The sequence below is a fragment of the Medicago truncatula genome, chromosome 7 (genome assembly GCF_003473485.1).
Source record: "Medicago truncatula cultivar Jemalong A17 chromosome 7, MtrunA17r5.0-ANR, whole genome shotgun sequence".
Classification (NCBI taxonomy): domain Eukaryota; kingdom Viridiplantae; phylum Streptophyta; class Magnoliopsida; order Fabales; family Fabaceae; genus Medicago; species Medicago truncatula.
The window spans coordinates 24,959,234-24,983,956 of NC_053048.1; the positions used below are offsets into that span (position 1 = coordinate 24,959,234).

The 24,723-nt window shown below is 32.6% G+C and overlaps 3 protein-coding genes across 3 annotated transcripts; all 3 read right to left on the reverse strand.

Annotated features, from left to right (window-relative positions):
* Positions 1-6,399: 6,399 nt before the first annotated feature.
* Positions 6,400-9,648, reverse strand: LOC11435618 (uncharacterized). The gene is made up of 4 exons (XM_003622755.4): positions 9,494-9,648; positions 9,149-9,373; positions 6,755-6,925; positions 6,400-6,626 (listed from the first exon to the last, which is right to left on the reverse strand). The coding sequence occupies exons 1-4, from the start codon at positions 9,497-9,499 to the stop codon at positions 6,573-6,575; spliced, it is 456 nt and encodes a 151-aa protein (XP_003622803.1). The 5' UTR covers positions 9,500-9,648; the 3' UTR covers positions 6,400-6,572.
* Positions 9,649-14,043: 4,395 nt separating this feature from the next.
* On the reverse strand, positions 14,044-14,675 carry LOC11431692 (putative lipid-transfer protein DIR1). Its single transcript, XM_003622756.4, has one exon. The coding sequence runs from the start codon at positions 14,610-14,612 to the stop codon at positions 14,298-14,300; it is 315 nt and encodes a 104-aa protein (XP_003622804.1). The 5' UTR covers positions 14,613-14,675; the 3' UTR covers positions 14,044-14,297.
* A 1,142-nt stretch (positions 14,676-15,817) lies between these two features.
* Positions 15,818-21,040, reverse strand: LOC11439441 (F-box/kelch-repeat protein At3g23880). The gene is made up of 3 exons (XM_024771570.2): positions 20,923-21,040; positions 18,726-20,079; positions 15,818-16,257 (listed from the first exon to the last, which is right to left on the reverse strand). The coding sequence occupies exons 2-3, from the start codon at positions 20,010-20,012 to the stop codon at positions 16,168-16,170; spliced, it is 1,377 nt and encodes a 458-aa protein (XP_024627338.1). The 5' UTR covers positions 20,013-20,079; positions 20,923-21,040; the 3' UTR covers positions 15,818-16,167.
* Positions 21,041-24,723: the final 3,683 nt, after the last annotated feature.

The following is a 24,723-nucleotide window of genomic DNA, read 5'->3' on the forward strand; positions in this document are numbered from 1 at the left end:
GAAACATAAACTTAAGTTCGAGTTCCTAAATTTCCGAAGGTATGATGGCTAATGTTCATAAAGGTTCCCTCATCTATGAATCTTAGAAATACATAAGACATTCTCCCTCTTAGTAGTTCTGCAAACGGGCAGCCCTATCAGCATCTATTTTGTCAAGGAAAGAGAATGGAGTTATTGGGCTTATTTAAGTCGTGAAGTCATAGTTTTCTTAATTACTAACTACTTACTACTTGATTTAAGCAGATGTTCATCGATATTAGGTATGTCACCTTCTTAAGTACTTACTATCGGGGTATGCTCGATTTTGGTTTGTTTCACTAGTTGTTAATTAATTACACTACAAGAAACATTACACTTTGCCAGGGGCGGATTCCCTGGGAAAGCAGCAAAAACCCTTGTGAAAACTACGTTTGCCAGGGATTTCCAAGTGGCACCATAATGCATTTCCAAGTGGCACCATAGCTACTTAAGACCAATTGAAGATGGCATTTCTCAGCCGCTTTTTCCCAACAACAAAGTACATGACGAAGAGGCGAGAGATTTCTAGTTTTCAACAAGAAGACGGAGAAAACTTGTACAACACATGAGAAAGATACAAGATGTTTCTCAAGAGATGTATGGGACACAATTTTTCAAAGATGGAGATCACCGATGATGGAGCACCATATGATATTTTAGGCTATGTTTTTAGTAGTTTTCTTTGCATTTGAAGGAAAACAAGTTGCAATTTAGAGAAGTTGTCAATTGTTTGAGGAACTATTTGAATTGTTTTCATTCGAATCATTGTAATTCATTTTTATCCTAAATCATGCGACTTCATAGGTGTTTTGAGCCTATTTGGTGAGATATCATGTAAATCGGAAAAACGGGACATCGAGTGAAGGATCAAGGATATGAAGATTGAAGAATAATGGTTCTTAGAATGTTGTTGAAGAAAATACAAGATGAAGAAAATTCATTTCAAGTTCCAAGGCATTTCAAGACGTAAGAACGGTCGAAAAAGGGCGAAAAACTGCAATACGAGATTTTGACGTCAAAGGATATGTCCATGGCTTTCATAGTCGAGTTATGGAGGTTATGGAGCAATCTGACATCTATATAGATATTCTTCCTATGAAAAAACCATTGTTAATATAATCCTTAGATCTAAATTAATAGGTAATTTGAATTAATCGAACAAAGAAGGAAGTGGGGATTAAAAAGTTCTCTAATCGTCGTTACGCATATGAATCAAACCAACCTAATCTCGCATTAGGCAAGGCAATTAAACCCTACAAACCTCTTTTAAATCTCTTCTTTTATTTACTTTCAATAAGTTCCACTAATTACTGAGTTGAACGACAACCATGGAGATGATAAACTTACTACATTGTTACTTGTTACGATTTGGTGCACTTGTCATTATTTAAACCTTTCATCCACAAGTTTTTGGCGCCGCTGCCAGATATTGTTGATATTTCGACAAATTAATAGGTATAATTTATTTTGTAAATATGTAGGTGAGGTTTAGGTACGTTGTTATTTTCATTTTATTTTTGATTTTCTTCAGGTTAGATTTAGTTGTGTTTATATTATTTTTTAGTTATATATCATAAAAACGAAGAAAAAAATACATATTTTTTATTTCCTTTTTGTTTTAGTCTAATCCTCTATGCAAACTCTTTTTCAAAATTTCTCGCGACTTGTTTTATGTGTGGTAAAAATTCAGGTACCTTACTATTTAACTCATACATCGATAAAATAGAGAGAGCTATATGGAAATCTATCCGAGAAGCAAGAGGGTTTCAACTAGCAAACTCAGTCTTCTTTTACATTAAAAACTTAGTTCTCATAGATTTGAAGGAGAACCAATTTTAAAGTGCTGACTTATTTCTAAGAAAATTGCAGCATTATCAATCTAGAAGGAGTTTCAAAGTCCAACAAGCGACTTTTTTTTGTCTATTTTCTGAAAGGATGTGCAAATGACTGGCTTAATGCACTTCCAAGTGGCACCATAGCTACTTGGAACCAATTGAAGAGGGCTTACTATTTTCTCAACCGCTTTTTCCCAACAATAAGGTACATGGAGAATAGGCGAGAGATTTCTAGTTTTTAGCAAGAAGACGAACAATACTTATACGATGCATGGGAGAGATACAAGCTCCTACTTAAGAGATGTTAGGGGCACAACTTTTGTGAGATTGAAATCACCTTGATTTTCAAAAATAGTCTTAAAACGCAAACCAAAATGATGTTGCATGCATCAACAGGAGATACCATGAAGAACAAAACAACTGCAGAGATTCGGGAGCTAATTGACAACGCATGTCCTTGAACAATGATAGGAGTGTTGTTAATAAGCAAGGAGTTCTACATCCCGACACTCAGGATACCCTACTAGCAAGTCATAAACTTCTAAGCGACAAGATAGAAACAATACCTAAGAAGTTGGAAGCTTAAGAGGTGGCCAATTGTCAACAAATGTTATCGGTTACAACTTTTGTGTGAAGGCTCGTGAAAGTGGTGCATGACTTCCAGCTAGTTTAAGTTATCCAAAGAGAAAGAGAATTACATGGGAGCTTTTGCTAGACAGCAAATGATTCCTTACTCTAACAATTTCAATTCTAGTTGGCCAAGCCGTCAAATTTCAATTATAAACACCTCAACCTACTGATCAACAACAACGAAGGAAAAATCTTGAAGAAACTCTCACTCAATACATAAAGACTACTCAAAGTCAAATTGAAGCAATCACAAAGAATTAAGAGGAAATACAAAGGAACACCGAGGCTTCATTCTAAAATCTAGAGATTTAGATTGGGTAGATTTCCACTCAACTCGCTAACATTGGGAGCTTAAGAAGAGAAGTGTGCAAGATGGTTGTAGATGGAAAGCTTGGTCAGGAAGTAACCGATGGAAAAGGTCAGTGGTAAGCCAAAGCAGCAGGTTAGTGAACCTACCCGTTTAATTGTGAAAGCTGAGAAACCGAAAAAGAAAGATAGCAAGATTAATAAGATGCAAGTACTTTTGGAGATTCTAGAAAATACCAATGTTACTCTACCTTTTGTTGTTTCTCTTTAAAAAAGGAAAGGAAGGAGTACCCATGAAGGATTTGAGTAAAGAGGTAAAAGCAAGTCAGGTTGAACCTAGAGTTGTAGGTGAAGGTGAATCTACCACTTCCAAGAAAATACAAGTACCAACAATGGAAGTAAAGTCCATAAAAGGAAAAAACAAACTTTCAAAGAATGATCAAAATAAAATAAAGATAAAAGAATAAGGGACATAAAGAAGATGCTAATGTTGAGGTATCAGAAACAGTTGTTGAGGAATAGACATAACATAACATTGAAAAATGCAAGACTCTTGAAGTGGAAGTTGAAAATGGTGAGAATTAAGAAAAAGAAAATTTTCAAGAGCTCATCAAAGTGTTAGAAAAGTTTAAAGTTAACATGCCCATCAAAGAAATGGTCGAACAAATTCCTTGTTGCATGAAATTTCTTCAAGAGATCATGTAACTAGAAGAGAAGCCATCAGATGAAGAATTTATTTCTCTAAGCAAAAGCAGTTGTGTTGTTTATGAATTTCAAGTCCTGTGAAAGGAAGGAGATCCTGGATGTTTCAAACAGCTGGATTTTAAGAATGGTGAGGAACATGATGATTGACATTGGATGATTTCAATTTGAGATTGATGTCATTGTCGCACAAGACAACGAAAAGGAAGAGTACTGCCCGCTAATTTTAGGGAGATTATTCATGACAACTGCTAAAGCTTTGGTCAACTTGGAGCAAAAGTAGATTTTCATAAGGTATAGTTGAACCACTATTGTTGTCTTATGAATTAAGAATGTCTTTTAAGTTGTTTTACATTTATCAGCTAGTTAAATCGCTAATTTTAGCAAACACTTCAATTAGTGTATCATCAGTTAATAATTTCCAAACACTTGATTTTTTTTTGATAATAAAATAAAATAAAATAAAATAAAGCTTATGATTAGGGACAGAAGTAGGATATAATATGAATAAATGAACTTTTACCAATATTTTTTATACATTTTCAAACAAATATCACTATCTTAAAAATGCCTTAATCAAAAGTACATCGAATACTTTTTTTTTTTTACATACACAAGTACATCGAATACTAAAACTGCTAGGAAAATGACAGAATAATTAAACACCAATAAATAAATTGGTAAGAAGGCGTTCCCATGATAATCATTAGGCTTTTTCTTTTTCCACCTTATGATATACTCGTGCGTCCTATAAATTTTTAAAAAATACCCTCAGTTTGAATTATATAATCTAAATCAAATTGTTAAAAAAATTTGGATTCTAAATTCAGAAACACTATGAACTGCATTTTTTTGTGTTGTATTTAATGTCAAAGGTATCTGCTAACCGTCGTAGAATCCCCATATAAAATGCAAAGTAATTGTTTCTATGAACGGTCAGCTATGACCATGGCACCATAAACACTCCTAAAAAAACTAAAAAAATGTTTAAGAAAAGATGGAAAGTGAATATTGAATGAAATTCTTGAAAATGAAATCCTATTAATAGTCTTAAACCAGTCCTAGATCATAACTACGGTCAAACGAAACGTTTCCCATGGTCCAACCACCAAAAATGCATTAAACACACCACAAATCGTCCAAACCTTTGGTGAAACATCACCGTCCAACTAGTCTGAGAGGTTTCAGATTATACAATTTGAACCTGTCTAAATATTTATGGGTTGTATAATCCGAATAGCACCAGGTTGCCTTTAAGTTTCATTTTAGGTAGGTTTTCATGGCCAATGACATATGAATTTTTTAAAAAAAAAGGTACAAAAATAATTAAACAGCTTAAAACAAGGCAATAACATAAGTGATGGATCTTTTGGAAAGGTGTTCGAAGAGGTTCTTTTGTACTTGATCCAGCTGGCCTGTCAACTGACATATTTCGATCGGCAGGTCAACTGGATCAAGTTCATAGGAACCTTCGGAATTAAATCTGCAACATAATGATGAAAGGCAAGGTGTTTCAAGAGGATTGTTTTGAGTTAGATCATGTTGTCTTGCCAACTGACATAGGTATATTGCCAAGGCATCAAGATCTAGCTCATAGAAACATCTTGGTGTTCATATATTTCAGAAAAATTTCGGAGTTTTTTGTTGTGTTTTACAGAAAATGAATCAAGCACACTTATTTATAGAATTTTTGTGCGTCGTGGACCACATAAACCGTCGGTGTAATGTGGATCACAAAAAAAAACATGTGCTGAACTGGTTCGGATTATATAGTTTGAACCTGACTTCTACCCTATATACCTATCTTTTTAAAAGAACATCTTTAGTGTTAATTTCAGCAGAGAAATATTTGACAACATGATTAAGATCTTCATAATCTATCTATCTATCTTTTTAAATGAACATCTTTAACGTAAAGTTCAGCAGTGACAACATGATAAAGATCTTCAGAATCTATATATCTATATGTTTAAATAGACATCTTTGACGTAAAGTTCAACGGAGAGATATTTGATAGCATGATGAAAATCTTCAAAATCTGTTTATCTATATTTTTAAATGACCATCTTCAGAATTTATCTCTCACTCTACAAAGTACGAAGTTTGTGTCACTTTCACCCATTATTGAAGCATTTTGGATTATATAATCCGAAAATATTTTAGAAATTTCGGATTATATAATCTGAAACATGTCAGAGTTTTGGATGGTGTTGAGTAACTCATGGAACACGTTTTTCAAAAGGTCTTACCAGCTTTAATGGCTGGTAAAACAATTTTTGACTCAACCAAAATTTTCACAAATTTCCCCTATAAATACCCTTCAAACCTTCACCATTTCTCACACCATCATCTCACACTTTCTCCTCCTCTTCCTTCTACAAAAATGTGTTTCCATCGTTGGTCTTTCATAAAAAAAGGCTACTTTAGAAATGAAGGGATTGTATGAATAGTTAATGGGGATGGTGACATGCTACAAAGAAGCATGATTTGTCTAGGTGCCATGTTGGTCTGCTTGGGCGCAAGGTTGACCTTACCCCAACCACCTTCCCTCCACCATCTCTTTCTCTCCCCTCCCACTTGCACTACAGGTTTAACTATAGTTTAGCATTAGGTTTGAATATTTTATGTTAAGCTTAAACTTTATTTTATTGTAAATGTATTGATATATTAATAAAATTAATTATATTCTATTTGTATCATTTTGTTCTTTTAATTTTATTTATTTTTATATTTATTTTATAATTTTGTCATCTATATTTATGTCATTGAAATAATATAAACACAATCTTTAAAAATATGGGCAAAGTATATTTCGAATTTTAGAATCTAAAAAACCTAACAATCATATAATCCGAACCAAAGGCATTTTTAAAAGAAAATGAATAGGACGCGTGAAAAACACATAGGGTGAAAAAATAATAGCCTGATCATTGTAATCTTCTTGGACCAAAAATATGCTGCATTTTCTTATAAAATAAATATGCTGCATTTACATAAGCTACATCATCCAACAATACATTCCTCTAATACACGTATTTGTACATATATGGCCTTTGGACCACTACTTCAATTCTTGTAATTTCAAGCAATGCAAGCTGGTAAAAAGCAAGTAGAAAAGAAACATAACCCCCTTCTCTGCACACAATAAGATGAGAAAGAGAATAAAATTATAAAAGGAAAGTAATCACCACTTTATCAAAAGATGTAAATCTTGACCAAATTAAGAGTATAAAAGAGTATAAAATTAGGCAAGGGGTGTGGACCTTTTTAACTTTGGCATAAGGAAGGTGTGGTGAGATGTTGTATAAGTCCTCTTCAATAGGCAATGAGGTTGGTATTAAATTGGGCTGTGGATTTGGTTTTAGTTCAATATCCATCTTACTGACCCAATTCTTCTTTTTGATTTCTTTTTCATGTTTGTCAGTCACCTTTGCCTGAAATGTCATAAACACATAGGTTTGTTTGATGGTCAAGATAGGATAGAGGCAACATATAATATAAAGTTGGATAGAGATAGGATATAATAAGGACATGATAAACATTAATACTATCATGTGTTTGAAGCGTACATGATAACAAACAGGATATCATTATAATTAATTAAATGAAAAAAATTATCTCATAATTAATTAAAAAATATTGTAAAAATGGCATGTTATTAATTATAATAGAAAATACATGCTATCATTATTTTAAAAATGACAATATTTCAAAAATGGCAGAATATCAAGATAATTAATAAAGAATGATCTTCTAATCCCATCAGCATAATTTCTAACACAGCCTATATACTCAAGATAGAAATTACAAATGAAAATCAGGATAGGATAGGAAAATGGTTTATTTTATCCTATCTCTTTGGTGCATCAAACATGATATTTAAGCAGGATATGATTAATGTATCATATCCGATCTCTCTATCATGACCATCAAACGGACTCATAGTATCTAAATTTTGTTTTATTTTTGAAACAATTTTTGTTCAAGTATTCTAATATTAGAAATTCATCTCTTAAAGATGAAAATGGAGTGTTTGGGTTCAAACCCTGACCCCAACATATATTACACAATGTATCTTCTTTTTTTTTGTCAAGTAGCCTAGTGGTTAAAGCTCACACATTTTAAATGTGGAGAAGTGGGGTGTCTGGGGTTCGAACCTCAGCCCCTGCATATAATATGCAATATCTCTTCCAACCGAGCTAAGCCCAGAGGATATTATACAATATAGGTTTAACTAAGTTTTTCGTCCTTATAAATATATCAAATTTTGATTTTTATCCCTAAAAAATAAAATGAGATGTTTTCATCCTCACAAGATTTTTTGTCTTATTTTTAGTCGCTAATAGATATAATTTTGATATGTTTTTGACTTTTTTTTAACATAATATAAATATATAAATTTTGAACATAAATGGACATAACATGAATGCAATTTGAACATAAAAGAGTGGACATTGAGGACCAAAAACAATGTATCATATATGATATATCAGATGTGATACAATAAAGTATGAGAAACAAAACCAATTTTTTCTTTTTCACAACAAACAAAAGGTCTGGCCCTATTATTGGAATGACACAGAACTTCGTATTCTGGTCACTGTTAATGACATATATTCTTGTGAGGACACTGCCCTTTTTTTACTAACACTTTACTTTTATTTTAAAAGCATGAAGTTAAAGAACAAATAAAGTAGACTCTTTATTGTAGTAGAATGACATCATCCCACCAAGATGAGTTAGCACAAATAATAGAACTTTGCTTTTTTTCTTTTTTCTTTTATGAGGTATTTGAACTATCATTTTGAGACTTGAATATACCGGTGCAACACTCTATAAACCATGCAATTCATGAATTCTATTAAATTAATGTAAATTTACATGAGTGACATTATTTTAAATTTGGTTTAATAGCAGTTTTAACCCCTAACTTTTTTAAAGTTGTGATTTTGGCCCCCCTAAGAAAAAATACTACAAAACCGCCCCCTAAGTTTTGCATATGTGGCAGTTTTGGCCTCTAAGGCCAATTTTGACTCAGTCTACGCTGACGTGGCACCCTAAGTGAGGTTCCACGTGTTATTTTTTACCAAAAATTGGCATTGGGAGGCCAAAACTGCTACAATTGCAAAACTTAAGGGACGGTTTTTTAGTTTTTTTTTAGGGGATCAAAATCGCAACTTCATGAAAGTTAGGGGACGAAAACTGTTATTAAGCCTTTAAATTTCCCCTATATATATAATTTCCATGTAGAAAAAAAAAATGTTGCATATGTTGAGAATTATATGGTAAGGACTAGATAGTAGTTTAACTTCAAAGTCCCGCTAATGCTTTTGATGAAAGATAATTGTAAAATAATTTAAGAATCTAAAGTCTTTCATACCTTGAACTCCGATCCCTCACCATAGATTTTTCTCATTAAAAAAAATACTATTTTACTTTTTTTTTTGTTCATAAATAATGGCATGGGATTAAAACTAATCAATATTATAATTCATTGTACCAAGAATTTGTACAATGGATTCTATTAAATTTATGTAGATCTACATGATTTAGTAGTAACAAAATTTATATCAACAAAATTGAGACAAAATAAGAACAAGATCAAACAAACTTTTACCAAAATAGAAGAAAACTAAGAATAAGAATTTAGGAGATACCCTTTTACGAGGAACATTAAGGAGCATGGTGGATGAGACAACATGGTTGTCGTAGAAATCTGCTGTACCATAAAGATCACGATCCTCAGACTCAGCTGAGTAACTATAGCGTAGTGAACCGGGTTGTGTCACAGAATCGAAACAGTTTGTGTATGGGAAATTATTATGATCGTTCCAATCCCAGCTTCCAAATTTTGGTACATGACTCCTCTTGTAATAGTATTCCTATGTTATAGTATTATATTATAAACAACACCAAAAGAAGAAGAAGAAAATAGATACAATTCAGAAATGGGTTATGATAAATAAAGCATTGGAAGAAGATGAAAAATAAAAAGGACTTACTTCCATTAAAGAGCTGAGAGATAAGTGAAGATCAAATCTAAACAGAATTCGTTACGTATGTCTGAGCTTGAGTTTACTATGGATTTAAAAAGAAGAGGAGGGATCCTTCAAAAAAATAAAAGGAGGGAATGAAAAGGAGAGAGAGAGAGAGAGAGAGAGAGAGAGAGAGGACTAAAGCTTGAGGAAATATAAAGGAAATTAACGAGTTAGGGTTTGACCAATTTATCTATCTTCCCTATGGTGTCTAACTTTTCTTTTCTTGTACAAGATAGGGCCATGTGGTGTTTTTCTTTTTTTTTTTTTTTTTTTGGTAGTCGGGGTTTGAACCCGGATCTTGCATATTTTATGCATTGTCCCTACCAACTGAGCTAAGCTCACGAGAACGGGTCATGTGGTGTCTATTTATAAGAACAATAGACATAATTGATAGAAGAAAAATGATATTTGTACGATCATTTTTTTACAACTTTTGTGATAAGTTTCTTTTTCATACTCACATTATGTTTTTAGTTTCTCTCTCTATTGTTTTGATTTTTGTATCAATACCTCGTTTTTCTTTATATGTTGTCATTGAAATGGTTGTTCAAATAAGACAACTCTCGATAGATTTGTATATATGGCTCATTTCAACAAGTGGGTTCCAACTACGAGACTTTAATAACCTTTTCCATATATCACTATTTTTCTCATAAATAACTGGTACATAAAGAGTATATAAATCTACTCATAATATATTTTTTAAAATTTTAAAGTGCATTAATTATTTTTTTTATCAACATATATTAATGTTATATATTTATATCCAGTATATGTAATAAAATAATCTATGAAAACAATAGTTAATCCTCTTTTAAAGGGTAAATTTATAAAAATGATAACAATTCTTAACCACATTAAGACATGAACTAACTTTCTTTCTTTTTTTCTTTTTTTTATCAAAGATGAAGCGGTAAACCACTGAAATTAAACTCACACACACTGTGAAGTCTCGGGTTCGAACTCGGATCATGATATCCGACCTTGCAATTTTAACATTTTTTAGTTGTGCTAGGACTTCTAGACGGGACTAACTTTCTTAATTCTTGTGTTTTTCAAAAAAGAATATTATATTTTAGAACGGATGCGGTACTTGAACTTAGACCAAAATGAAACTAGATAATATGGGATCTACATCATCCTATAACACAATCTAGATCCTCTCCATTATTTCTTATATAATGAAGCTTACAGTTATCTCTCTGAAATTCATCTAGGAACGGGTAGCAGAGCGGTTGGTCTCTCTCATATTCTGGCTTTGGTCTGGAAGAGTTGGGCGCCGTCCAAGGTGAGTGTATTTTCCTGGCAACTTTTCCTTGATAGGATTCCTACTAGGGTGAACCTCTTGAGACGGGGTGTGTTGAGAGATCAGGTTGCTTTGTGTGCTTTTTGTGGTGTCGAGGCGGAGACTGTTAGTCACCTTTTTGTTACCTATGGGGTTGTGCCGAGAGTTTGGTATGATATTTTTAGATGGCTTGGTTGGGAGTTAGTCCTTCCTAGGTATTTGTTAGGCCTCTTTGAGGTGTGTTGTGTGTTTCCTAGGAGAGCAGTATTAGGTGTGGTTTTTTGTTGATCTGGCATTCAGTGGTGTGGTCCATCTGGTCTGCTCGTAATGATCTGGTGTTCTCTGGTAGGACATTGGATGTAGAGAAATTGGTTGATAAAATTCAGTTTACCTCTTGGCACTGCTTTTTTAGGAGTCACTCTGGTCATCCTTGTTCCCATTATGAGTAGGTAGTGGAACCATCAATATGTTGGGACCGATAGATTTCTGGGGAGGAGTTTTGCTTGGGTGCCTTTGAGCAAAGTTTTTGAGTTGGTTTTATTTTCTTTGTATCTGCTCTTGGGGTAGTTGGCTTGGTTCATCTCCCCGGGGGAAGGGTTCCGGTTTTGGGAGGGAGTTTTCTTGCGGCCTTTTAGCAGGGGTGGAGTGCTTCTCCTATCTCTTTTTTGGGTGTGGGTGTCTTCCCTTTTCTTTGGTGTTGGTGGGGTGGTGTGTTTTCTTTTTTCGATTTTGGGCTTGCGTTTTTTCTGCAAATCTTAATCGTTTGTATATGTAACTTGGTTTATTTTTAATATAATATTTTGTCATTCAAAAAAAAAATTATGACTTAATTTATGAAAGAGAAACACGAGTCAGATAGGTCCACTAATTAAAGGTCTCGCTAAACTTTGAACTCATCAAACTCTTTAATGTGTATTTCTCTGTCGTAAACTTTCCTTCTTCTACTTTTTTATTAGCAATAATGAATAATGGGGAGGGTTCTAACCCATTACAAAGAGAGGTTTTCAGCAACTACGAGCTTTGAAAACAAGACAATTTGATTTACTTTTGTTACCAAGAATCCAAAGACAAGATAGCATTTTCATATCCTTCACTGGCGAGTTTTAACATAGGGCAATTGCCAAATTTTCCCATCTTAAATAAATTTTGTTTTACCTTATATTAGTTGTACTTCCGGTTTTTTTATTTTCCAATTTAGACCCCTTATTTCCTTTACGAGTGGAATACTTTTTTTCTTACCCTCCCATTGAAAAATCTAACACCCATTGCGCATATTCATTCTCAATATACTCAATTGTTCTTCAGATTTACAATCCAATATTCGCAATCTCTACAACGGAATTAAAAAATCTCAAATACCCATTACCTAAAATTTTCAATGGTTCTCACATTCTTATTCACCAAATACCCATTTTTCTTCACTGATAGAACTTGAATCTTTGGTTGATCGTTCTCGTTGGTGCATTTTACATCTTCGTCGTTTTTGTTGTGTTTTGCATCTTTATCGTCGTTGTTACGTTTTGAGTATTTTTCGCCATTGCTACGTTTCGTCCTCCCTATTGTAGTTGTGTTTCTTTCTCGTTCGATCTCATTGGTTTTTGCTCGATTTCGGTAGTTGTTGTTGTTTGACCTTGTTCCCTTTTATTTGAACTCAATCCCATCTCAATTTGTTGTTGATACTAATGAAAGACGAAGCAACATGTGCTACACGCATGGTCTCATCCTCAAAAACAACGAAGTTGACCCAACCCAAGTACTTTTTTTTCATTTATTTTCTTCATCTATGTTAGTTCTCAATTTTTTTGTATTTTCACCCTTGAATATGTTATTTTTAACAATTTTAACAAATGGATTTACCAAGGCATTAAAGCTAGACAAATTTGTTTACTTGAGGGACAAATTAGGTCTCATAAGCTTGTAGGATTATAGATTAAAGGGGCATATTAGATCGTTAATCCATAATTACAATAAGAGATTATATACAAAATTGTTTTCAGTTTTGGTTAAGCATTAATTAGACTATAGTTAATTCTAATAACTTGACCTCATGTGTGTATAAATAAGTTGTCAATCCCTAATCTTTCATTAATCAATGCAAAACACATTACAACAAACTTCATTCCCTCTCTCTCCCTCCCTCTCTCGCTCTCCCTAACTTCTTTATTCTCCATTCTCATTCTATTCTTTTGATTTACATTCATTATTTAAAATTACTTGCAAAGCAAGAAATCAATTGTTGTGCTAATATGAGACCGCATTTAACTTCGTAAAAAATATAAGTGAGATGATTCATTGCTCTCTCTTTCTCTCGTGAGGTGACTTCATGTAATCATGTCTTCATATGCTTTTCTTTTGGTTTTGTTACAAAAACAAATTTGTTGACATTTTTGTCCTTCCACTATAGTGGGCCTTATTGAGTGACTATGTTGACTTTTGAATCAAGTTTGATGATTTGGACTCTTTGGATTGTTCGACTGTCCTTAAGGGTGGTTGCTCTACGGGCCCTTCGGTTTGCACAAAATTCAACAAGTCCCAATCGCATAAAACCTATCGGAGATTACGATCTGATGGACATTTTTTGGATCAGAGCATAATTTCCGGTCGCTTTATTTCACAGGTTGAGCAATCTACGGGGTGCATACTATTAATCTTTTCATCTCCAAAAATGCATACTAATATATGAGTGTCAGTTAAGTTAGGCTTATGTGGAGACTCAGCGTATGCAGGGAACTCGATTTAGCTATTATTAACTCACCTTGCTTCGTTTCAACACACCAATTCAAACACAAAGAAACAAAATGTTATCAATCTTTAAATGTCTTCTTAAGTTTTGGAAATTAAAATATCAATTGAAATTCAAATAACCATAGTTATTTTAGATTATGGTACCAATAATCAATTAGTTCAAATTCTAAAAAGAAAAATAGATTGTAGTTTATGAAAAGTAATTTTTTTTTTTTAACCTTCTGATTTCTCGGAAAGGTGGTTTGTTAATCTGGAATTTGGGTGAAAGATAAGTAAAGTCTAACCGTTGATTAGTCAATTACGATTTAAGATCGGATTCTCTCAAATAATTCGTCGTTAATTATAGCTCATCAACCACTTGAACAGAGTGCATCCCTTGGTGGTTTTTTGTTGTAGCGTCTTTTGACGGTTCTTCTGGTGTATCTTGTAATTATTATTATTCTATTTATATATATATATATATTTTGCCATTCAAAAAAACCACTTGAACATAACCACCTGATTTACGAAAAATTAAATTTACACATACCTATTATGCACGCAAAGAAAAAGGGACTTATATTGGAGTTCAGGTATGCTCCATTTACTTAATAAAACGTACTTATACATGAAGCAAACATAGTACAATTAGCAGATTTTACCCTAATAATAAAGCTGGTTGCACAAAATATTATAAGCCACAAACAAAGACAAACACAAAAGATAAACACACATACACAAACTATAGATAAATGAAGCCTAGCAGTTAGATGGAGGAGTGAGATCACATTCTTTAGGAAGTGAAGCAGCAAGAGTAGGGTCAATTCCAAGTAAAGGTAACTCTGCTGAGTTCTTGTAAGAGCAAAGGCATTGAAGGTCAGCACCAGTAAGAGCCTTACAGCATTCAGTGGATGGTTTTGCTGGATATGGCTGAGTCACTGATGGCTTGCAAGCATCAAGTCCATCTTCATTCATGTTACATAGACTCATGCCATTGGAAAATTTTAACATAGATGCCATTATTACTACCACCATAAGTAGTGACACCAATTTCCTATGTTCTTTCATCACCATAATTCACCAATAATTTTGTTGTACTTCAATAATTTTGGTGTGAAACTATGTAATGGATTTGGTAAGTTATTTATAGAAGAATGTGATTCTAAAACTATATGTTATTGTTATGAACCCGTGAAGATGAAATGGCAGTACATGGAGTCACGGGTGGAGAGATTTGTGTGCACTTTTCATTATTGAATTGGATTTTATTTTTTCTTAAACAAAAGAAACTTTTTGAGAGAAAAACAAATCTCAATTTGAATTGTTAATAGAAAAAGTTATAAGTTTGTTAGAAAAAGAAAATAAAAGTTGTGAATTTTTTGTTGGTCGAGAAGTTTGACTAAAAAAAATTCATATGATAAGATGAATAAGTGAAAAATTTGGGTTTCGAATATTAACCTCTATCTCAATCAACGGAGTTAATCTGACGAGGACGTAATAAGTGAGTTTTAATAAATTTTTAATTATATTTGGTTTTTTCAATGGTAAAAGTTATTTGTTAGTAACTTCTTTTATTTCAAAAGAAACTTACGTTTCAGTAAAGAGGACAAACCTTGAATTGTTAGATCATAGCTTTTTGCTTTTTTCAGACAATTACATTATAGCTTATTTTTTTTATATATATGTCGTTTTCCTCATGGAATATTATGTGAGGTCACAAAATGTTCAATAATAGTACACAGATGCTCTTGATATTGTCATTATTTTGTCACGTTTAGATTGGTTAGAGAGACATACTTCATAAACAATGGAACGGGTTATAAACCAAAATGAAGGTTAATTTCTTTAAAATGAAAAATTGTTAAATGGGATTTGGATCCTTTAAATTCCAGAAAGAAAAAAAAAATAAGGTTATGTGAATAATTTCACCATTAAAATTCATTGGACTCTACTTATTACTTTTATAAGTTGTAGAATCTAATGCATTTTAATGTTGAGATCATTCACACAATCCTCTCAAGTTTTTTTCATCATCAACTTCTATTGTTAGCTTCGTCACCAAATCAAGAAATGTTTTTTGAACACAACCTCAATCAAAATTATTTAAACACATACGCCACCAAATAATATTTTTTGATTGAGGTTTAAACACAAACTTCCCAATCTACATAGTGAATATACTTCTCCATCTTCCATAAAAACCTAATGATAGGCTTCTTGGTCAAGAACAACAGCAGTAACACTTAAACCTAATTCACCACAATCTGGCCACCTCAGAGTTCAAAAAGCTTTGAATGAGTAATTCATAACACATGTCTTGCATGGAATCTGCCACACAATAAACTTCGCAGGCCAATTTCAAAAAATCATCATGTACTAAGATACTTATCATCTGCTAAACATTGTTCACAACAGAACATTTTGCAGATTCAAAAGTAACCTACGGATGAGGAAACAAGGAAACAACCTACGGATGTACCAAGAAACAAGTGAAATGTAATTATGTCTTCAACACCATATGATATATTATCCATGCAATCAAAATAAAAAATAAAAACAATATCTACAGGACAAACAGCAGGGCACAGTTTGCTTCAGTGCTAGATCAACACAAGCTAGCATTAACAATTCACGAGGACCTCTTTGTATGAGCATGATCAGTGTCTTGCTTACTGGGAGAATCAGATGAAATATGCAGTTGCTTAAGCTTATCGTGATCCTGCTTGGTCCAAAGTAACAAAGTTAATTTATTTTTTTTACCAAAGTAACAAAGTTAATTAAAAGACTAAAAAATCCATATAATATAACTTATATAATTGTTGAAACCTTGATCAAAACTCTAATCAAAACTACCTAATACCTTATTTAAAAGTGATTTTGCAATTCAAACATGTTCATTACCTGTACAATTTTTAAGTAGTTATTATACATAATATGACATGGTTAAACAGTTCATTACATGTGCTTTCGTTTGCTACTGTGGCCTCAAACATTGAAAACCTATACGCCTCTGCTTCTATACCAACAGATGTAGAATCAATATCATCGCAATCTAAAAAAAAAATAACAGGGCAACCCAGTGCACCAAAGCTCCCGCATACGCAGGGTCCGGGAAGGGGTCCCACCATTCGGTGTATTGTACGCAGCCTTACCCTATTTTTACACAAGATGTTGTTTCCAGGACTTGAACCCGTGACCTTTCCAACTATCATCGCAATCTATAATCACGAAATGATTCAGCAGTCTTTCTCTTTTTTTCGACAGGTTGCATCCTTTGCAAACTAGGTTGGTGTTGCCTTTTCATTTGGCAATGACTACACTTCTTAAATCATACTATTCTGAGCTGCTTCAGAAAGAGTTTTTTTTTAAAATGACAAATGTTTGTTGTTATTTTGTTATTATGGGGAGTTTAACTCATGACCGCTACTTCATAATTTCAACACCTGTATTCCTTCCCAAAAGCAGTGTTGTTAAGTGGCGGTCATGGCACCGCCATGGCAGAATTCTTTACAACGGCCGTAGCCATTTTGTGAAGGGATGCCCACCATGGTGGCGCCATAAGCTGCAATGGCGTGTTTACATAGCGGTTTATTGGCCATCGGCATATTCTGCCATCAACAACACTGCTCCAAAGTTGACTTATAAACTGCTAACTATCTATTCTAAAAACTTGATGGACTACACAAAGAGGTGATCATATGGATTTTTGCATAGTAAACAAGGGATCCAACTATTCTCCTAGGTTTTATGAATGTAACCCTGCATAAAGCTTTTATACAATGCCAAACTAAAGGAAGATACAACTTCAAACCACCAGTCCTCATTAGCTTTCTTTGATATTAAGCTTATCCCAATCCAAATTTCTATATCTCCTTATTCGCTATATGCTCTATAATTTATTCTCTATAAACTCCTAAATGTTTGATTTTGCATTGTATATCACTAATTTATGTAAGCTAAACGTAAGAGCAGATAAATTACAAGCATTTATGTGCATGTGTACAGGAATAGAACTATTGATTATGTGCATCCATCTGTGCAGTAAAAATGGTGCAATCTATCAATGCATGGTATTGAACTATTAATTGTAGCATAAGCTTAGAAAAATTGCATGTGTACATGATGACAGCCTTAGAGTAACACATATGTTACCCTATTTCGATTTTTGATGATTGAGAACTTCTAATCAGCAAATAAGATCAAGATTTGTAAATAGAAGGAATGAAAAGAGATGAAATTTCACCAACGTAAGACATGTTCTCATATGCGAGCGAAAAAAACTAGAGAAATTTTCTGATGTAAGCAACATTTAGTGTTAATAACGCTTCAGCAAACACGACTTAGCAACATTTTAGCACCTAAACTATTTGCACTTTACAACCTTGGCTTTCCTAATTAAATACTGTACATAAGAAATAGAAAGTGGAAATCAATCAAATTGCAACTTTAGAGTAATGGTTAGTTGTATTCCTGAACTATAGAATGCACGCAAGCTTGTAATTTGGTTTTTCTAACTCTGTAGTCAACAGCGCATAGAAAAGCGCAGAGGCTGGGGCCAGAAACGCTATAGTGGCATGGCCATTAGAACGAAGTTTAGGGAAACAATACAAGAAATTTATACCAAAACACGATACACTTAAAAGCTTAGAAGTAGAACAGGACATGAAATTGAAGACATTTATAGCTAATAATCAAAGTTCATTGCTAACAGTATTTACACGTAATACAACCAAAGCACCATACACATAAAAGCTCAAAAATAGAACATGGCATAAAATTGAAGACATTCATAGCTAATAATCAAAGTTCATTGTTACAAGTATTTAAACCTAATACAAAGCAAATAAATTTCAGGGCAAAATGACTAAATAAAAAGTAACAGGGGAAACAATGAACTTTGATTTGACAATTAGAGTATGCACTTTAAAGTGCGGGTTTAAAGTATGCGCCTAGGGCCTGCTAGGCAACGTCGGCTAATACCAACTCCAAAGATCTAATTGTCAATAAAAAAACAACTAATCCTTGCTAATTACTATAAGTTAAACCATGATTTTAAATTGAAAATAAAATAAATCATTCAGATATAATCAAATCAAAACCATGATATGAAAATAATGACACGATACATTGTACACGGACACGATTTAACTCAAATTCAAACAAGTAAATCACGGAACAGGGACTTACTTTCCACAAGTCTGTAGATATCAAGCTCTCAACATATGCCTTGGCTAAGCTCCATGTAATCATATTGGTGCTTTTAATTCTCTTTACTCTGTTATCTCTCCAGTTGTAAAGAATTGCTTGGTTTGCTCGGTTGATTGAAAATATGATTGTATCACCATCCTCCGACAAACACAGTGGAATCAATTGAGGAAGATAATTTATTTGAAGATTCATATAACTAATTTTAAGGAATTGAGTCCAAGAGTTTTCAACTCCAAATTCGTCCATTTTCCATATAATGAAATGGCTTTTCTTGAAATCATAAGAAAAACACATGCAATCCATTAAAACAGAAAGACAGTCCACTGTTGGAGATAAAATTGGACGAGTAAGTAGCTCTTTATTACAAGATCGAGGGAGCAAGAACTGTGTATATGTCTCTGTCTTCAAATCAAGCGAGACAATAACATATTGTTCAATGGTAAGATTCTTCTTCTTCTTCTTCTTCTTCTTGCGGTGACAGACCAACCAATTGATACTATTATTCAAATAGACAGTATCGCATTGAGTGTAACAAAAACGATGAGGGACAACTACGACAGGAAAATATTGAATAACTCTCCAAGCATTAGCATTATTATTATTATTATCGCCCCCCAAAGTGAAAACTCTTGCAGCAGTTTTCCCAATAGCTACAAGGTTGCCGTCAGTTATAGAAGTTAGCAACACCCCCTTGAATGTGTCAGTTGAATTATCATAACCAAGCGCGAACTTGCAAAATTCACGATAGGGGCGCTTGAAATAAGAGCGGAAGGACACTAATGTATCAGATTTAGTCCTTGTGGCAGGGTTCCAGAAAGAGAGCGATTTCTCAACATAGTGACTGTCGGTGAAAGAACAACCGAGCAAACAGACCAATCCATTGCATGAACCAACAATATCACTGTAGTTCTTGTAGTTGAATCGGTAGTAGTAAGGAAGATCATCGTGGGTAAGGTTCGACGAAGACTTCTTCATCTCTTGCAGCAAACGAGAAATGGGTACTGCTCTACAATCTCCGGAACCTTCAGACTTGTCAGAGAGAAATGCGAGATGTGGTTTCTTTGTTCGCTTCTTCTTCTTAAGATGCGTTTTGGCAAAGATTGGATCAGAGATGATGGTGTTCCAGGACTTACACACGCACTTCATTCGTATCAGATCTTTCACTTCAAGAAACGTCAGGAATTCGATGATAACATCATCGGGGAGGAAGATTACCACTGCCGATGGATCCGCAGCACTGGGCGGAGGATGAGGAAGGATATTCATCACAACGAACAGCACCACAGCAGTTCAACTTCAAGAAAGTGTAACCCTAAAAGTTATTAACAAATTCCTGAAAAAATGCATGAAAATAACTTGTTAATTTGATACATCATTTGAAACACGCAGCAGATGAGAGAAACAGCTTATGATCACTTTTAGCTTATTACTTGTAGAACTGTTTAACAGATCTTTGGGAAATAGCTTATGATATGCCCATAAGTTATTTTCATCTTATTTTTATAACCTCTCGAAGGTAGCTTAATAAAATAGCTTACATGAAAGCAATTTGATTTTATAATTTGTTTAATAGAAATTGGTGATACATAAGCAGTTAAATGATAAACACCTATGCTTTAAGCGCTTGCTTAAGTTGTTTATCCAAACAAAACCTCATATAAGTCCATAAGCATTTTCTAGAATATTTCCATCTACTCTCTAGATAGCATATGGAAACAACTTATAGCTTATATGAACACAATTTGACTTTATTTTCATAAGTTCTTCAGGATATCTTATGAAAATAGTTTATATGAAAATAATTTAACTTCATATTTTATTATATAGATTATATAGAAGAATTTTCTTATACATAAGCACTTATATAATAACAAGATATGCTTTAAGCACTTAATAATATATGTCCATAAGCTGTTTCAGTGATATTTTCACCGGCTCTCTACATAATAGCTTATGGAAACAACTTATAGAAGCTTACTTGAAAATAATTTAATCTTTTGTTCAAAATTTGAAGAAATCGCAAGAAATCATAGAAATAACAACGAAAACGATTAGGAACACAGTAAATCAAGAATCAAGAATAAACAACAATGTAATCACGATTATGAAATCAATATCATGATTATGATTTGAAGAAATGAATAAGAATGAGGAAGAGAGAAGTAACGATACTTACGAATTGGAACTTGAGGGAGAAATGAAGAATGGAATCAGAGAGAAAACGGTTATGAAATGCGTGAGTCATGATTAACAGTGATGAAATGGTTTCTCTTTCTTTGAGTGTTTTGGTTTTATATTAGATAAATGAACAAGAAGAAATAAAAGCGCCAATGCCACACCCCGGTTTTGCCATATACCAATTATACCCCTGCCTATGTGGCAAACTACTTTCTCATTCCAAATTATACGTGGTTTTGAAAAGAAAAATAAAATAGTCTCAATTTTTTTTTTTGTGTTTGGGATCCGAACTTCAAGAGTTTATCTATATTATATATTATGCATTGTCCTTCACAATTGAGTTAAGCTCACGGGTACAAATTATACATAGCTTTACAATATCAATAAAGTATTCTTCAAATAAAAAAATGACAATGAAGTATTAATGTTAATTTTTCTATTATATCATTAATTATTTATTACTTTATCTTCTTTGAATTCTTTCATTTATCGTTTTCATATCGTTTATTAAGGACAATTTTATAAAACAACTCACAATTTTGTAAAGCAAGCATTATTTTTTAATGCTTAAACAATAGTACCATAATGGCACTTTCTTAAAACAAATAGTATTTTAAGCACATTTGTTAACATTTTTATGTTTTAATTGTTTCAATATACAATGAATGGATCTATTTTGAATATTCATAACTATGTGGAACAGAAAGTCATAATTAATTTGTCTTTCGTTCGAAAACTCCAGAATTTTGTAGTAGAGCTTTTTATGATATTATAAACATGTCAGCAAAATTTAGAAATAAAATTTGACCTATGAGTATATGTTTATTATGAATGAATTTGAGATTTTACACATTTCGGTTCCAAAAAAAATGAAGAGTCTTCTTAAAGCTATGAAACATTGTATATCCTTGTATTTTTTAGAGTTCTCTACAAAAAAAATATCGAAATTCAATTTCTAGTTTAAGGTTTTCATTGTTTTGGTTTTTGAGTTTTTGACGCTTGAAAATTTATAATTAATTAGTCTTTTATCGAAAAATTCTAATTTTATGTAGGAGATCTTGTTTTGAAGTCTTAAACATGCATAAAAAATGAAAAAAAAATGAAAAAAATTCAACCTCTAGATCACTTTTCTGAAGTTTATGTCCAGAGAAAAAAGTGATCCATTCTTTCTTTATTCTAGTCCTTCAATTAATGTTAGGAAAGAAAACTAAGGAAATTTTGTTCCGAAGGAATTTATTCTTGAGCAAAAGAATGCCACATCATCAAAAAATTCATGTGGCAAGATTATCAGTTATGTCAGCGTCTCATGTGTGACTGAGCTACTAGAGGACAAAAAAGGAAACAATCTCAAATTATAGGGGTAGAAATTGTGTTTTTTAATTACATGGTGATTTATCAGACTTCGTGTATGCACAATTTAAACAATTAACCAAAAAATTAATAACAACGACAAAAAAAATTATTGACTCAATGTCTCATTCTCTTAGACTCGCTTAGAAACAACCCTCGATCGCCTTGGCCTCATCTTTATCGTCATCTCACTCTAGCCGTCGACAGACTCTTTCACTTTTGGTGATTCTGCCTCAACGCCATTGTGATGTCTCTCTCACTCTATCATCACTATTCCTTCTACCTCTATTTCACTCCGCCCAATCCCTGCTGCTACCTCCTCTTCGTTATCTATGCCGACCTCTCACCAAGATACACCTCTTCGTCATCATGCTCTTCAATATGTAGTTCTGTTTTATTCTTCCGAAGGTTCATTTTCGTCTACATTTAATTTGGATGACTAGTGTTTGGATTAGTTGAAAGGAGAAACTCGCGAGTTTTCCGTCATAAGGAGTCTTCATTGTTACAATTGTTAGATGAAGCTATTGTTGCGGGTTTTTTTTGGCTAAAAACTAAACACTTGAATTCATCTTTTAAAATGCATTCTTTGTAAGGAAAACCCTTAACTTGTCTTGGAATTCTCACCTTATAATTTTGGTGTTTTCACCGTGTTATTTCATTCGGTGTTCTTTGTATTTTGACATTACGTTGAATTCGTTCTACGCATACATTGTTTTGGGATTAGATTTTTTTAATTATTATTATCATATAATATTTTTTCTTCTTTAAAAAAATTGATCTCAAAACATCATTTCTCTAAATTTAAAGTCTACAGATTTAATTTTATTATCTGCTTTAAAAAAAAAAATTGGACTCATATCTTATAAAAATTTGTATGTCCCAAATTTTAGAAAGATCAGTACATTTTTTTTAGGGAGAAAAATTAGTACATTTATAAGCTTTATAACTCCATCTTTTGTCCTTTCTTCAATAAAAAAAACAATCTTTTGTCCTCTCTTTGAACAAACAGAATTGATTCACCATCACGAGGATTCCATTTTCCTTCTTGTTACCATATAACACTGTACCCAACACAATAGAAAATTAACCAGAATAATAGAGAAGGGGACCGCATATCAAACTGAAACATGGCTCACTGTCAAAATTTAAACAAACTCAAAATATTCGCACTTGGTCTCAAAATGTGTTGCAGCCATTGAAATGGATTAACGTACTCCATATCTCACATAATAAATTAAGGTTTAAATGTGTAATTAGTCTCTGCACTTTCATCAATTTTTGGTATCAGTCTCTCTACTTTTTTTTGTTTGGTTTAGATCCCTGCAGTTTGTAAATAATTTGTGATTGGTCCCTAAATCTAGAAAATAAAAGTTGTTTATAATCTAGAAAATAAAAGTTGTTTATAATTGACACCAAAGCATCATATTGGTAGTTTTCATCTATAGTTCAATCTCTCATTTTAGTTGGTGTTTTAAAATGATTTTTATAGCTTTTAGTTCTTCTCCTAAATGATTACTCCCCTATCAACACTTGTTTTTAGTTGCCCTTTCTTCTCTCAAAGTGTTTGAAATATCGTCATGAATTGGATAGGTTTTCTCACTATGTCTAATAATATCATCTCACACACCAATCAATTTTGTGGTCTTCACTCATTCTCAAAAGAATCTCGTAAATGTTTTTAAGTCTTTTTTTTTTTAGGAATCGTAAATGTTTTTAAATCATTTGATTGACATGTTTTAAGATAATTTGAAAAGAGCGCAACAATTTTTCTTTTTTTTACATTTTTATCATGGCAAATTCTATGGTACATCCACTATATTTGAGTGTACCGGTACACTCACTCTTTAAATTCATAGTTAAATGAGTTGTTTTTTGAAGAAAAATATTATTTTTTTTTTTATCATTTATTATAATAACTAAATCTTATTCATCAAAAGTGTCAACAAGAAATAATTTTTTATTTTTTAAAATTTTTATCACTCATAATTGAGAACATTCATTATTTTTTACGATAATATGTAAAAAAAGTTACTATGATTCTTATAAACAATTAAATGGTGTTTTTTCTTATGAAATGTTGTTCTATAAAATATAAATATTTGACAAATAGTTATTTACTACATAAAAAAATAATCGTTCATTTATAAAAAGTAGGAGTACCGGTACATCTCATTTTGTGAGTGTACCATAAAAGTTCCCTTTTATCATAAAGATTCACATCCATCTAATATTTTCGATATTGCGAAAATTCACGTTTAGAGTTGGATTATTGGATTATGACTAAGTTAAAAGAAAATCTCAATTTATCTTCATTGCTGATGGTCTAATCCATTATAGTGTGTTGATCAGTTTTATAGCATTAACCGTCTCTTTGTATTTTCTCCATCTTTCTTTTTTCTTTCATTGCATCTAGTACTTTAATTGTATGTTAAAAAATATCTAGTACTTT

Excerpts from the sequence above, each read along its gene's own strand:
- LOC11435618 (XM_003622755.4), bottom strand. Across the intron at positions 6,926-9,148 it reads TTAATGTTCCTCGTAAAAGG|GCAAAGGTGACTGACAAACA; the intron begins GTATCTCCTAAA and ends ATGACATTTCAG. Across the intron at positions 6,627-6,754 it reads CTTATGCCAAAGTTAAAAAG|AGAAGGGGGTTATGTTTCTT; the intron begins GTCCACACCCCT and ends TATTGTGTGCAG.
- LOC11431692 (XM_003622756.4), bottom strand. The coding sequence starts at position 14,612 with ATGGTGATGAAAGAACATAGGAAATTGGTGTCACTACTTATGGTGGTA.
- LOC11439441 (XM_024771570.2), bottom strand. The coding sequence starts at position 20,012 with ATGAATATCCTTCCTCATCCTCCGCCCAGTGCTGCGGATCCATCGGCA. Across the intron at positions 16,258-18,725 it reads TATCTACAGACTTGTGGAAA|GATCACGATAAGCTTAAGCA; the intron begins GTAAGTCCCTGT and ends TGGACCAAGCAG.